We start from the raw sequence: 16,438 nt of genomic DNA, 5'->3' as shown, positions 1-16,438 counted from the left end.
GTCCATTTTCAAAAGCCAGGGTTTCCCTGCTCCTTGTACATGGCTCCTTTCACAACCACTTGTGTCCCACAGGGGACATCGACCTCCCAGGGCAAGGCAAACAGGGAGCCCATGGGTCAGAGGGAAGGACTACAGCCCTCTGCTTGTGACAGCATGTGACAGGTGAGGAGGGTCTTGAGGCCACTCTTATACCTCAGGGTACCTTTGGGGGTCTCCTCCGCACCCCCGAGGCAGTGTTCCTCCTGCATCCCCTGCTCCTCCTGCCTGTACCCTTCATCCTGCAGAGGCATCTTGCTGGCCCTGCTCCAGACGTGGGGACTGTAACGTGGAACACGCTGACAAAATCTTTGCCTTTGGGAAGTTTCTATTTTCCCAAGGGAGACAGACTGTAAACAAGTAAAAGAAAAACAAAAATCATCAAAAAGTTGGAACTTTGCTAGGAAAAGACGGAAACGGGCTTTGTGAGAACAGACAGCCCCCTTTGGAGGCTAGGGCTTCTCTGAGGCAGTGCCGTCCAGGCCGGTGCCTGGAGGTTAAGCTGCACAAAGGGCCCAGAGAAGATGTTTTGGCAGAGAGTCAACAGGCAGGGGGACCCAGAAGCTTTGGGAACAAGTGAGTGATGGCTTGAAGGTGAGGCCACTAGGTGAGCAGACGCCGGAGCCTTCACGGCTGTCTTATTCTAAGCACATCAGGTCCCTGTTGAAGGGTTTTAAGAAAGGGCATCACTAAGCTCAGGAATTCTGGAGGAAAGCTTGGGTGAATTTTCTCCAGCCTCCCCTTTGTCATGGATCAGGGGTGAGGGAAGGAAATGGTCAAATAAAAACAGAATTTTAGCCGTGTTAAGTTTGAGAAATTCATATCACAGTGTTTTCCAGGGTGCTTTCTGATAAGTCATGTTGTCACGTCCCTCTTCGAACCCAATAGTAAGCTTGAGAAGGGAGCAGAGTAATGTCATCGGCCTCAGAATTGGCCATTGTCCTCAGACAGATGCACGCACCTGGTGGGCTGTCATTCTGTAGCATTCAGATGCATGGAAGGAGACCAGAAGTATTTCAGTGAATACATAAGGCTTTAAGATGCTCTGGCTCTAGCTAAAATAATCTAAAATGAAAATCTGAAATGTTTGCTGCAAACTTGAGGATTAACGATCATACAGTAGCAATGGGACAAAGAGCCTGAGCTAAGAGCATGACAAGGACCAAAGGTGATGTGGTGGTACCTTTTCCTGCAGGGAGGGAGAAGCGGCCTGAAAAACTGAGAATCTGCCATGCTGCGGAAACACAGTGGACAGTCCTGTGCTAAAAGTAATCCATTTTAACACACGAACAGTTTCCAACTCCATTATACACCTAAGGACGATACATGGCATCCTGTACATTTTAACAGGTTGTTGGCTAAGGTTCATTATCCATCAGAAAAATTGTCAATAACTCATGAATAAACATTATCATTATTTATGTACTAAAATATAGGCCCCAACCAGGGACACCCCACTATGGTGCTGCAGTGCCTTAATTCTTGACTGTGTTATACTGCCGTTAATTCAATTTTGTCTGCTCTAAATTCCACAGTGTGCATATCTTCCAGGCCGTGGAACTAGCACACTAATATTAAAGTGGTAATCAAGATTGCCTCTAAATATTCATAGCAATAAATGACTCCCTTGTGCCCCATGAATGCCAGGGCTGCAGCCTGAAGCATTTATTTAGTGCCGGAGAGGGATCTAGTTATTTTAGAGTTCCCTTGAATGCAATATTTTAATTTTGTTGTTCTGCTTGAAAAATTAGATCCCACTGAGCTTCCAGTATTGATGGTTGAGATGAATGACTTTGGCTGTAACTGATCATGGCCTTTGGAAGAATAACCTCAGAGTTGTGATGGGAGTGGATTTGGCCATTGACCCCAAATCTTACTTTTTGGATGATAATTCCCTCTTGCCTGCCAGCCCTGCTGCCGTTTCATTGCCACATTAATTCACCCTCAGAATCGGGGCAGATTTTTCTAAGCTGTTAAGAATTTCTTATTCCCTAAAGAGAGAAAAACACCAGGAAGCTGATGCTGTGTGTCATTCTGTCCTTCAGGAAAAATAGTAGGCACTTCTACAACCATGCAAAGCTACATTTATGGACTCCAGATAGTTTGTGGTGTTCATTATGGGTGAAATGATTTAAAGTCAAGTTTGGATCAGCCTCCAATTACACAGATTATGGAAGGGTGGCATAACATGGATAGCACCAAAAAAAAAAAAAAAAAAAAAAAAGGCAATCTAGTCAGCCAGTCAGTCAGTCAATCACTTTTTGCACATCTGTTTGTACGGCCAGTTTCCTGGGGTGCCCTGGCCAGGTGCATTGTGGGAAGCCTCTGAGAGAACACAGGCACCTGGGAGTCCTAAAAGTGGACAGTTGGGTCCTAGCCATACTCGTCTTTGCAGATTTACCTGGGCTCACTGTCTCAGTGGCAGTCTGCCAAAAACGCCTTTCTGTGAGCAAGGCATGTGCTTCCTGAGAGCACACGTGCACTGAGGATAGAGTGTCTGATAAGTTTTGCCCAGAGATAAAGCTTCCCTCCTAGGAGGAAAGAGAGGTTTGGGGTAAAGGCAGTATCAGTCTTGGGGTTTATCTCCCAGCCTGCACACCCTAATGAGAGAACTTAGATCTGAGTCCTGGATGGACTTGGGAGTGAAATGTAAGTACAAATAGCAAGAGCTATTTCATGAAAAATCCTATAATAAACTGGGACATCAGCCCGAAATAATACAGTGACACACAAAAACACATGTTCAAGCACATGCATGCATATGTACATGCATGCGTACATACAGGTCAGTAGAGATAGCAGTAAACGTCAATGCCTTATGGCTTAAGAGGCAGTGCGGCAGATAAAAATATATTGATTCATTTGGACTTTCAAACTTAAGAAAATAAGATATTTTCTTATGACTTTGGAAGAAGCAGGAAGCTGTTGAACATTGCATGGTTTATCATCTTTGTTGAGGAGAACCTGCCTCTGAATTATAATGCTTCTCTCGCTGCAGAACCCTTTCCTTCTCTCCTGCCCAGCGTCCTGTAGGAAGTGGTCCTTTCCTCTCTGGAATGTCCGTTCCACAGACCTCACCTCTGTCTAGTCTCTCCATCTGTAGTCCTCTTTTGGCCAGCAGCTACCAGATCCTCTTACCTGCTGGCTCCCTCACCTCCTGTATTCTCCCCTGGCTTTTGGCCACTCTTGGTTTGTGCAGCCTCCAATCTTGGATCACACCCCTTAACCCCACCTGCTTCCAACCTGCCATTGAGTCCCAAACACCGCAGGAGACACACAACTGTGTATGGGCGAATGAGAAATAAAACTACTCCAATGAAGAGAGTAAGGGTGCATCTTTTCTCCAAGGAGGACAAATCAAAGTGAACAAATAAAAGAAAATTCACACCCAGATAGACGATGGCCACAATGCCAAACAGGGAAGAGAGAAAGATCACAAAAGCACCTGCAGAGAAGAGATGGGTCACCTGTACAAGGAGGCTGAGGGCTGACTTTTCAGCAATAAGAGTGGAAACCAAGTTATCTGTGATAGCTTGAGCCTGTAGTCCCAGCTACTTGAGAGGCTGAGGCAGGAGGATTGCTTGAGGATAGGAGTTCACGACCAGCCTGGGTAACATAGCAAGACCCAGGCTAGTCTTGAACTCCTGACCTCAGGTGATCCAATCTGCCTCGGTCCCCCAAAGAGCTGGGATTACAGGCATGAGCTGCCATGTCCAGCCAGGAAGGGACAGACCTTTAACAAGTGATGCTAGAACAATTGTTGATCATATTTTCTTTAAAGTAGAATTGGACTCCTGCTTTGTACTAGCCACAAAAATCAAGTCTGGATGGGACTTAAATGTGAAAGGCAAAATTATGAAACATTTAGAAGGTAACACAGTCTGCTTTTTGATCTTGGAGTAGGGAAGGATTTCTCAAATGAGGCACAAATACTTTAAACCGTAAAGGATTTTATTAAAATTAAAGTATTCTGTTCATGAGAACATGCTCAAGAGGATGAAAAGACAAAGCCCAAACTGGGAGAAAATATTCATGGAGCATAAAATGGACAAATGCATAGCTTCCAGAATGTAGAAATAACTACAATTTAATAATGATAAGAGAAAGCGGGGAGGAAGAAAGCAGGAAAGAAAATGGTCAAAAAACAGGAGCAAGTATTTCGCCGGAGTAGAACATGAAATATTCCATAAGCATAAGCAAAGTTGCTCTGCCTCGCTGCTAAGGAGGGAGGTGGAAAGGAAACCCCAGTCAGGTGCAGTTTCACAATCGGCAGATTGGTGTTGCCTGTCTTTTAAAATTTTTGCCAGATATTCATGAGGCTGTGTAATGGGGGAAATATTTATAACCCATTTGCAATTTGGAAAACAATTCAAAGATCCCTAGTAAAGTCAAACATGGACAAACATCACCACCCAGAGTTTCTATCCCAGATTAGCCAGAGAAACTCGTATCTGTCCAGCAAGGCAGGGGTCCCCAACCCCTGTGAACCAGGCCGCACGGCAGGAGGGGAGCTGCAGGCTAAGAAGCTACATCTATGTTTGCAGCTGCTCCACACCGCAGCTGCTCCCCACCGCTTGCACTGGATTCTCATAGGAGCAAAAACCCTATTGTGAACTGTGCATGTGAGGGACCTGGTGGCCCACTTCTTATGAGAATCTAATGCCTGATGATCTGTCAGTGACTCCCATCACCCCCAGATGGGACCGTCTAGTTGCAGAAAAATAATCTCAGGGCTCACACTGATGCTACATTATGGTGAGTTGTATAATTATTTCATTATATATTACAATGTAATGACAATCAAAGTAAAGTACACAGTAAGTAATAATAATGTGCTTGAATCATCCCAAAACCATCCCCCACCCCCACCCCCAGTCCATGGAAAATTTGTCTTCCATGAATCCGGCCCCTGGTGCTGAAAATGTTGCGGACCGCTGCAGTAGACGACATGTACACAAGAACGTGGGTAACAAGGTTATAAGAGCAAAAGGAGGCGTGGTCAGAAAAACCCGAAGTGCACCTGTAGGAGAATACAGTAGAATACTACACAGCAATGAAAATATATGGACTACAGCTCTATACAACCATATGTATAAATCTAACAAATTGAAGATTAAGTAAAAGAAACCAGTCCATTCATAGAAGAATGGACAAAGTATGAGGCCATTTTTATAAGGTTCAAAACTGGATAAAACTAAACAGTATATTGCTTAAGAATATGTACACTAGGAATAAAACTGTAGAGGAAATTAAGATAATGATTAACAGAAAATTCAGGATAATGGTTACCTCTGGTTAGGAATAAGGGGAATGTAATAATGAATTTAGCACGAGGGGGTGTATGAGATGAATTGCCTCTCCCTTCCCCAAAACAAATTCCTATACTGACGTCCTAACCCTGGTACCTTAGAATGTGACTGTATTTGGAGAAAAACCCTTTAAAAAGGCAACTAAGGTAAAATGAGGTCATATGCTAATCTGGTATGGCTGGTGTCATTATAAGAAGAGATTAGGACACAGCCATGTGAAAGGCCATCTGTGGACACAGCAAGAAGGCAGCTGTCTCAAAGCCAAGGAGAGGCCTCAGAAGAAACCAAACCTGTCAATATCTTGATTTTGGACATCCAGCTCCAAAGCTGTAAGAAAATAAATTTCTATTGTTTAAGCCACACACTCTGTGGTGCATGTTATGACAACCCCACCAAACTAATACAGGAGACTTCTAAGATTGTAGAAATAGTCTTTTTCCAGCTGGGTAGCAGATACCCTGGTGTTTATTTTATTGTTTGTTGAATTGTACTTATACATTTTATGTACTCTTGGATGTACTTTGCGAATTAAAGAAAAAAGAATGATTACTGCCAAAGCATTTCTGGCCTATTGGTTAGCATTTAATTGATTTATTCAGCAAGTGCAGTTCTTTAAGCATTCAATGAAAGACATGGTTCCATTAGCGTAATCAATATATCATTTTTAAGAAAAGGAATGCTGTGTTTTACCAGTACTACTTCATTATCTTCAATGGATAACAATCAAAAGAAGATGGACTGAATACATGCTTTTAAGAGGTCTAAGGCAATTCGTGGTCTTGAATTAAAATAGCTGTCTGTTCTCCCTCTCTATTGATTTCTCCTTTACCAGTCATACCTCAACTAATATATGTAAAGATCTTCCCATCTCCCTGAAGGAAAATATATTCTTCTGCAAGATGTTGACATTGGACTCTCATAACAGTTCTAATACTTTATGTGGAATTACTACAAATGTTAATGCTTAAACTACGTCAATTCTTTGGGGGAAAATGGATGTTGCAAATAATATACTTTTATTCACATATACGATTGTCAGGATTTCCTTTTATGGTATGTGATCTGTGCGTGGATATCTTGGGCAAACACAATTCGTAACTAAAGGAACTAAGTTATTTATATTTACATACATATAAAACATGTAGTTATACACACATAAGTATACATACATAATGGTGTTTGGACACATTTTGCCAGAATATTATGACATTTTGTTCTAATGTTTTATTGTAAATATAATTAACAATCTTGTTTTTCACACATATAATTAATGAGTACACATCGTAGACCCTGGAGAGAACGTTGTGGTAGTAGTTGTAGTGAAACTCGGGTGTTGGCAAGTATAGATAAATATGCAAGAATCCCTGTGATGGACTCAAAAGCAAATATCTGTAAGGGCATAGGAACACGTTGACACTCTATACTACAAAGAAATGATATATGTTTCATGGCATGTAGGATCAAATAGTAATATTAATTTTCAAAGTTGAGTAGACCCTCAGAAATGCATACAGTCCTTATAAACACCAGACAGTATCAAAATATATAAATTTGATGGGTTTTATAGTATTTTGCTAGAGTAAATCCATCAAAAAGAAGGCCTGTATAAATGCAGAAAATATACGTAAGAATTTCATGTATCTGAAATTCACCAATTTACTTCTCAAGCTTAAGTGACTATTTAAAATAATATCATCCATCAATGAAAATTGAGAAAGAGCCTCCTTGAAGCTCATAAGAAAAAAAATCCTTGGGTTGGTACCTAATTTTATCTCTTGAACACCCTGATAGTTAAAATAATCTATTTCTCAGGCAGCCATTGCATGATGTCAGTTTTAGGACTTCATCACCAACTCAGAGCTGTCCAATAGAATGTTCCATGGGGATGAAAGTGCTCTATATCTGTGCTATTCCACAGTGGTGGCCACCTGCCACATTTAGTAATTGAGTCTTGAAGTGTGTCCTGTGTGACTGGTGAACTAACTTTTAAATTTCATTTTATTTTAGTTAACCAAAATAGCCATAGGTAGCAAATGGCTACCATGGGAGACGCAGACAGACTGCAAGAAGATGTGCAAAGTGCTGCCCTAAAAACAAAGCAAAGACAGTGTTTCAGCCTTTCTGATTCTACCCGTTACATGGCCTCAGTTAAGGCATGTTTTGCCTTTTTCTGAAAACTCACATGACCTTCAGTTGTTGTGGGTTTTGTTTAAATTTGTTTTCTTTTACCGAATTATTTTCATGTTGGCTATTTGGAAACTACAAAATCTGTGTTATCTTAAAGTATACTAGTGTGTGGTTTGTTAAGTCATGGTATGGCCGAAACATTATATATATTGTGAAAAGGTCTCTTGAGCTCTGGAGTTAAAAGACCACCTTTCAAATATGAAGTATTAGAAAACTACATCTAAACTTCTCATTCTCATAGCTTTTATACGGTAAGCATAATACTGACATAACTGACAAAGCAAAGGCAGACAAAGTCCACATAACTGAAGGAAGCACTAATTGAATGTGGTGGTGATGATGTCTCAGTAAGACTGAGTCTGCAGTTTCTGCACTCTGCAGTGCTGACCAGGAAGAGTGGCGTCTCCTTGAGTCTGTGGTGCCTGTTCCATGGGATGACCCCCAACTCTCTAATCTTGTCTTCTTCTTCCTTATTTATTTTTTTTAGACAGAGTTTTACTCTTATTGCCCAGGCTGGAGTGCAATGGCATGATCTTGGCTCACGTAACCTCCACCTCCTGGGTTCAAGCAATTCTCCTGCCTCAGCCTCCTGAGTAGCTGGGATTACAAGGGTGTGCTACCACCAGGCTAATTTTTTGTATCTTTAATAGAGATGGGGTTTCATCATGTTGACCAGGCTGGTCTCGAACTACTGACCTCAGCTAATATGCCCCTCTCAGCCTTCCAAAGTGCTGGAATTAGAGGCTTGTTTTCTTTTTTTGAGACAGGGTCTCACTCTGTCACTCAGGCTGGAGTGCAGTGGCGTGACCATAGCTCACTGCAGCCTCGAACTTTTGGGCTCAAGCAATCCTCTCACCTGAGCCACCCAAGTAGCTGGGACCACAAGCACAAACTACCACACCTGGATAATATTCTGATTTTCTTATTTTTATTATTTTGTAGAGACAGGATCTCACTATGTTGCCCACCTAGGCTGGTCTCAAATTTCTGGACTCAAGCAATCCTGTGCCTGGCCTTCACTGCTGCTAACAAAACTTAATTTATAGACTGTGTTGTGATGGCACTTGGCTCTTTCTTAGATTGACCGCATCATTTATTCCCTCAATTGACTATGCCTGTGGAGCTTATGCAGATATTTGCAAGTCAAAGCCAAACATTTTTCAGCTGATTTTTCTTGTTTATCTTTCAGAAACATCCAGAAGTGCTGAATATTTCAATACAACTGGAAAGCAAAGAACTGATCATAAATCTGGAAAGAAATGAGTAAGTTAATTCTTGTTTATTGCACGATAGGAGAAAGTTAAGACACCATGGACAGGAAAGTGCTATGTGATTTATGTTGGTGTTTAGAAAAACAGAACGAAATGCCTGGATTTGTAATCCAAATTTGGATTTGAGGCTAGAATTAACTTTTAAAAATTATCTGATGGAAAAATAAAGAATTTTATCACTCTATAAAGGAGCTTTATAACTCAGCACTATTTTTCATAGTTCTGAGGTTTTATTTTTTCAAAGCCCAATTGTTTAAGGATTTAGCTTAAGCATCCCTATACTGTTCAAATAACAGAGTTTTATAATTAGTTGACTTTTGACAACTCCTGGATTATATTAGGGGAAACAGCTTCAAACTGATAAAAATTATCTCCCTGAGAAATACCAGGAGTTTATCTTTCAAAGCTTATCTCCAGTGGTTTGGACTATTTATTTCATCTTCTTCTTTTTAAAAATTGGTCCTTTTATGGAAAAATTATATAAATTTCCAAAAAATGGCATTATGGCTTTTTCTGGGCCACTTGGATACTAGTATATATTTTGCATGCCTTACTAGCAGAAAATTTTGTCTGCCTCTAAGTGTAAGTTAAAAACAACTGATTTTCTTATTCTTTACACCCTGGATATCCCCACAGATTCCTCCGATCTAAAGGACTCCTTAATATTCTATTTCATTAGTATCATAAAAGAAGAGCTTATTAGTTCTTCTAAGCAATCTCTATTTAAAGATAGAAGTCAATGTTCCAAGTCCTGCTTGGTCAAAATAGCAGTCTCTGTCTTCCAAAAGTACTGGTTCTGTTCCTCACCCATCAGCAGGATGCTGATTTTTTTTTTCTGAAACAAGAGTAGAGGTGAGAGAGCCTCACTGGGCTGAGTTCTGTCCGGGACTTGGAGTCCCAGAACCTGACTCAACATCTTCCTGTAAACAAGTCAGATCATTTACCCATGTCAGTGCTTTGATTTGAATGTTTTTAGCAAGTCAGACAAAAGACACAACAACCAGTCCGAATGTTTGATCTCTAACGTCATAATATATTAAAATGTATATACAATCACACTACCTACTTCCTGGGATCAGCAACCTGCCTCTTTGTATTTTTTTTTTACATGATTATTGCTTACCATTAAATGGATCAGAAGCTTTGGAAACAAGAAATGAAGTGTTTTTAGCTATTCTTGTGACTTGATCTTAAAATAGAGGTTCAGGCACATGTATTATATAATCAGGGATCCAGAGAGAAAACAGTGTGTTGCTTTTGATCTGTCTTTCTTAGCAAAGTACAAATTTTCATACTCTGTTTCTTCACATAAGAATATCAAGGGGCACCACATTTTTGTATATTGTTTTTTATGTATGGTTTTGAAAATATCTCAGTGTAAGAAACTAGGTATTCCCTGAAAGATCAAAAGAATATGAGGCTTCTGGTGGTGATGCATTTTCTCGATGGAGTTGTTGTGGTGGGCAGATGGCTTTAGGAGTTTTCTTTATTGCACCTGCTCCCATTGTTAGACTGTTGGAAAAACGTCGTGCACAGCATGAGGGGAGGCTAACTTGAACGTCTTACAGAGCATTATGGCTGCAGGTAGAGAAGCAAAAATCGACCTCATAATAACCTTAAGTTGTTTTTCCTTTGAAAATAATATGTATACCCAGTGAAGAAAACTGAACATTATAGGGGGTAAAAGGAACAAATAACCCTAAAATCAAGAAAAAAAAATAGTGCTCTTACCACCAAACACAATCCTGTTAAGATTCTGGTAAATTATATAGACGGAGTTTTTTTCCTTGTAAATAAGCCTTTGCTTCTTTTGTCTTCTTAGTTGATATCATAGTTTATATGCAATTTTATATCCTACTTCATTGAGCTTCATAATGGACATACATTTCCATAGAGAAATAATTTCTCAGAGCCCACCTGGTTCTCTGAGTTTGTAAAGTGACTTAATAACCTTGTCCATGGTTCCCTCTGAAAATGATTTACCTTCCACTACTGCAGATACTGAAATATATGTTGACTGGTAGATAGTGGCTAATTTGTATAAATACCATTTTAAAGGTAACTTAATTTGCACCCTTTCAATTCAGAGTCTTTCATGAGATAATCTCAAAATTATAAAAGTTGAACACATAAAACTATCTCTTTTTAATTTATGTCTCTCTTCCCAACCTCACTATCAGACTGCATTTTCAAAAATATATGGAGAATGTTTCATATGTTCCTGTAATAGTCTATAACTTTAATTGTATTGTACCAATTTTAGAAATTCCATTATATTAAGAGTAACATTTTCACAAGAGGATGCCAATATTACTATTTTAATGATGGATTACCCAAAATGCTTCAGTGTAACAATTTTTTTTGCAAAAGGTTACATGTTTATTCCAAATGAACTGTACCTTCGATGCAGTGAATACAAAGAAAAAAATCAAGTAGAGTGAAATGCTTGTGTATTACTAGCATGTGATGCTGTTAGACTCAAAAGGCAATCAATCATTTAGTTTTTTACAGAATTTTTAATTTGCATAGCCATCGGCCCAGTAGATTTAAGTCAGAGAGTCTTCACAAATGAAGCTATAAGAACCCAGAGATAAAAATGTAAGCAGAGGCCATTTGCATGTTTAACAACCAGTGCAATAGAGGGCATGGCCAATCAGGACGAACCCCTGACCAATCAGAAGGCAAGCCGGTCAGTACACCGTTCCAGCGCCTGGAAGCCCAGAGTCAGTCCTGTGCTCAAGGGTGTTTTACCTAAAAGTATGTTAATAGGAGATAGATTCAATAATCAGCTATGAAACAGGATACTATTCAACAATTAAAAATGATGAGACTTTTATTATTTAAAAAATTCACGGTATAATCACATTAGCATGTTAGAAAATAGCTGTTTTCTGCTAGTGTTTATTATTTTTTAACGAAAATAGCTGACATAGTATTCAATGTTTATTTTAAAATTATACACATGGCATATATCTCTGAGTAGGAAAATTATGGAAGCTATTTACTTTATTGTCTTAATGTTTTACCAAAATAAAATATTACTTTTAAAATAAGGAATAAACCTTTTTCTTTGAAGGAAAAAACATATCTTAAAAATTTGGAAATGGTTAAAAGAAGAATGCTAACATATTTGTTGTTCCTGAAAAGGAAAAGATAAAGGTTATTTTGAAAGGCCTCTGCAAGGCCTCCAGTGACTTTTAAAGAGCAAATAAGATCTACTTGTTGAATATTGGGTCTTTAAATATCCAGAAACTTGCTGTAATTGAAAAACCTGCTTAGAAACCACAACCTAAATTAAAGCAGTCCTAGTCCCTTAAATCTATAGCTAATGCTGAGAGTCATCTAATTAACCCTACTCAAAATGCTTCTGTGGTGAACTGATTCTTCATGGCACAAGGCTGAATTTTTATTAAATAGTTTTTCAGGGAATCTCTTCTATTTGCCTTCTAACATCTCTAATTTATGAAAAGATTGGATGCTGTTGACTTAAAATCTGTATTTGTATAGCCATAATTGAATGTTTAAAGAAACACAAAGCTTCCCCTGAGAAGCATTTTTCACAATATTGCTGCCTGCCTATGGACCTGCAGAAACCAGGTTTATAACTTTCATAACTCTACTGGCTCCCCATGGACGCTCAGGCCATCCCTTACACAGGTACTCTGTGAAACAGTATCTTTGATGAAAATGTTTTAGTGTACAGGCTAGCCAGCTTAGACATCAGTTTTTTCAGCTTAGGATAATGAAGCGTGATGGCAGTAGATCACGCTCCCTAGGTCTGTCAATCCCAGAGCGCCTTCATTTCAAGTCCTGTTCCCATCACTGACTGAAGGCAGTTGCCATGGGAGGTCCATGGCCCACCGAATTTATGATAGGGGGGTATCTCTGGGATAGAATAACTTCAGCATTGACTTATTTTGTCTGGAACGATTCCAGGCATCTCTTACAGGGAAACTTTAATTACTATTCACTCTAGAACAATAACAGAAAGGGCATTTTAATATGGCCAAACATGGGCATAAATATTTGGAAATACATTTATTTTAGATCATCTCTCAGAAAATCATGGTGCAGAATGGAGAAATGTAGCCAGTGTGGACATGGCATTAGATGGTTTACTTGGCTGAATTACCATCCAGGAGATACTAAGCTATTGGTCCTGTTGACCCAGCCCATGTTGAACAAGGGCACTGAGGTTGCTGCTGGTGGCCTTAGGGCTGTGTGCATGGCCTTGTCCTGGCCCACAGTTTCATCAGCCATCCCGATGAAGATGTAAAAGGTGCTCTGATCACATTTCCTGGCAATGCAGAGCTGGGGGTGGATAACTGTGCTCGGCACGGCAAAATCTGGATTATGGAGATTTTAGCAGTTTGGATCAATGGGCCAAAACTAACAAGATGAGATTTAACGGGGATAAATGTCAAATCCTATGCTTGGGTTAACAAAAAAATAAACGTTGCAAGTTCAGAAGGAAATTTGTTAGTAGTTCTCATGAATGAGACCTGCATACTGAAAAGAAGCCCCTGAGGCAATGTGGCTGGTAAAAGGGTGACTTTCACCTGAGTGTGTGGGAATATATGTGGTGGGTATATGTAGTGGGTCCTAGATGGGGGAGGTCGTTCCTCTGCTACACAGGTTTAGGCACAGCCATAACCCTGCATCCTTCGCTGTTCCAAGCCTGACATCAGAGAGCCACCTGCTACTATATTCTCATTTCCATCATTGCATGTTTCGTTCCTTTCCTCCTCCACTACCCATGACATCCTTACAGTGAGGGGCAGGGTCTTCACACCCTCCCTGACCACCTCCCACACAGCATGGCTCATAATAGGCACTTGAGAAACACTCGTCAAATGAGTGGCTGACAGAACCCAGACAACCTGGACCAAACTGGAAGTGAGTTCCCAGGAGGTCGGAGGTCACCTGGGTGAAGTGAGAAAATTCAAGGAGAAAAGCTTCTAGAAAGGAACACAGGATTTGCAGTTAGGAGCCCAGGTTTTGAAAGCAGCATTGCAAGCTGTTGATATTCCCTCTTGGCCTCCTTGTCTGCAAAATGGAACAAGCATCTGTGTCCAGTCAGTGCAGGAAAATTAGAGCTCATGTTAATGTTGATGATCAGGTTTGAATGATTCAATAACATTTCTCTGTGGATCCAGCAATCTTAATTACTTTACCTAATGATATTATGTCTGTTTTGGATTTTCAAATTAATGGGAATCAGGTTATGCCTACTCTTGACTTGTGGGTCTTGGTGATGGCCAGACATCTCAATGCTCACAAGACCTGGAACGGACGTGCGGGCTGGTCCTTTGGGATCCAGCTGCTGTAGGGGTCTTACCTTTACAATCTTGGCATGCCCAGGAATTGAACTTTTAAAATATTTGAGTGTAGAGTGCTATTCCTTTTTGCTTCTCTTGCAAAAGAAGCCTAGCTTGTTTCCCCTCTCCCCACCCACCATCTTTGTTTTCTTTTATTAAGAAGTTAAACTTTATTTTCACTGTCCAAACATCAGTCAATGTGCTGGGCAAACCAGTGGAAGCCTTTGCCATAGCCCTGTTGTACACACTGACCATGAGCGATTCCTTAGAGAAGGCATCGGGCTCTTTCTGGTCACAGTCCCTTTCCTGTGGTCTGTCCATCAAGCCCAAATGATGCACAGAGTTTTTCTTCACTGACTGTGCCTGTTCTGTTCTTGTTACTCCAGATAAGTATTTCCACACTGCATATTCTTTTATCAGTTTAATTAGTATTCACTCTAGAACACTTTAGAACTCCCCATTCCTAAGGGTAGGCTGCAGGGAGTGAGTGTGATGTCCACCCAGTGAGTCACTGCTGGTCCATGTGCTGCTGGTCTGTGTGCTCTCAGGGAGGGTCCAGGACATGCGTGCCTCAGAGGAGCCCCTCGGGCCATGGTCAGCATTAATAATGTCTCTCATCTGTCACTAAAGCATTGAGTCATCAGTCATTAAAGCATCGAGCTCCACTTTGGATTCCAGGATCTGAAGACAATCTGCATAGCCCCTAGAAAGGCAATCCCATTTCTTGCTGAGAGATCACCGTTCCAAACCCAATGTGCTTGCTCACGCCCCAGAAGATCAGAAGTTGTAAAAGTCATGCCAGCAGTTGTCAGCTCTGCTGATGTCAGAGTGCGTGTTGCAGCCTATTGGCCCCATCCGCCATCTTTGAGCGTGTGAGGAAAAACGGTTTCAAACACATTGTCCCAACCCAAGAGAACAAGTTTTCTAGATTTCTTGTAGAGTCCTAGGAACTGGAGCGCGCTGTGGAAGCTATTGTGGATCCACTCACAGATGAAAGACGTTATTAATGCCGACCATGGCTCGATGCACTCCTCTGGAGGCAGTGCATGGCCTGCACCCTCCCTCGGAGCACACAGACCAGCAGTGCCTCCCCGGTGGACATCACACCCGCTCCCTGCAGCCTGCCCTTAGGAATGGGAGCTCTAAACTGCCTGGTGGTTCTAATTACTGATTAAACAAATGTCAGTGGAACCATATCTCAGAAATTATAGTTTCATTTTTCCAGCACTCAGCATCCCTTCTGCTACTCACAGATCTTTATCAGAATCTCCATTAATATCTTATTAATAATTACTCAACATTAATTATTAATAAAGATAATTAAGATAGTGTGCCTGTTCATGTCCCCCAAGATCAAAAATTGTAAAAGTCATTTCAACAATTGTCAGCTCTTCTGATGTCAGAGGTCATGTTGGAACATGTGGGCTTAATCTGCCATCTTCAGTGATTATCATCTGCCATATTAATTCTCTTAATTAATCTTTATTGATATGTTAAAGAAATCATTTGCCCATTCACTTATTCACCTGGCCACTTATTCACAAATATGTGTTTAATACCAGATGCTGTGATTGACCCTGGAGGGAGAGTGGTGAATAAGATAAAATCCTTGTCTTCTTGGAATTTAGTCAAGGAGCCCAACACTAAGCAGATCTCTACAAAAGCAGTAACTTTTGTAGTGCTCAGTGCAGTGCTCAGTGCTGTGCAGTGCAGGATAAGTGCAGTGCTCAGGAGTGGAGGTTATGGGGCCAGCGTCTGGTCTGGAGAGGGAAGATGTGGAAGCAGCTTTTCAGCTGTGCACACAGGGACGAGCCCAGTCAAGGAGAGCAGGAGGTAGAGAGAGAAAGAAGAGGGAAGTAGAGGTCCAGCTTCTCAGATTCTAGAAGGTCTTTGTGCTGATGACCAAGAAGGAGAGAGACAGAGGAAGCCAGCCTATACAGAGGTTTGTGTGCCCTGATAAGAGCCTTGACTTCATTCATAAAGACAATGGCACACCATGGAAGAAAAGGCCTGTAGCAGAACAATGCCGTGATAAGATTCTGTTTTTCATTTGTTTGGACAGGATCTCACTCTGTCACCCAGGCTAGAGTGCAGCCGTGCAATCACAGCTCGCTGCAGCAGCCTCAACTGCCCTGGGGTCAGTTGATCCTCCCACCTCAGCCTCCCTAGTAGCTGGAACTACAGGCATGCCCTGCAATACTCAGCTAATTATTCTCTCTTTTTTTTTTTTTTTTTTGTAGAGACAGGGTTTCACCATGTTGCCCAGGTCAGTCTTGAGCTCCTGGCCTTAAACAATATGAGCACCTCAGCCTCCCAA

At 40.9% G+C, this 16,438-nt stretch overlaps 1 protein-coding gene across 1 annotated transcript in view; it reads left to right on the top strand.

Moving 5' to 3' along the window:
• ADAM12 (ADAM metallopeptidase domain 12) overlaps nt 1–16,438 on the top strand; it is a 376,200-nt gene that overhangs the window by 98,341 nt on the left and 261,421 nt on the right. The window contains exon 3 of the mRNA XM_074383072.1: nt 8,722–8,795. Within this exon, the coding sequence (XP_074239173.1) occupies nt 8,722–8,795 (74 nt within the window). The remainder of the gene's footprint in view (nt 1–8,721; nt 8,796–16,438) is intronic.

Source organism: Saimiri boliviensis, chromosome 12 (assembly GCF_048565385.1).
Source record: "Saimiri boliviensis isolate mSaiBol1 chromosome 12, mSaiBol1.pri, whole genome shotgun sequence".
Taxonomy (NCBI): domain Eukaryota; kingdom Metazoa; phylum Chordata; class Mammalia; order Primates; family Cebidae; genus Saimiri; species Saimiri boliviensis.
This window is presented reverse-complemented; position numbering and strand designations above follow the sequence as displayed.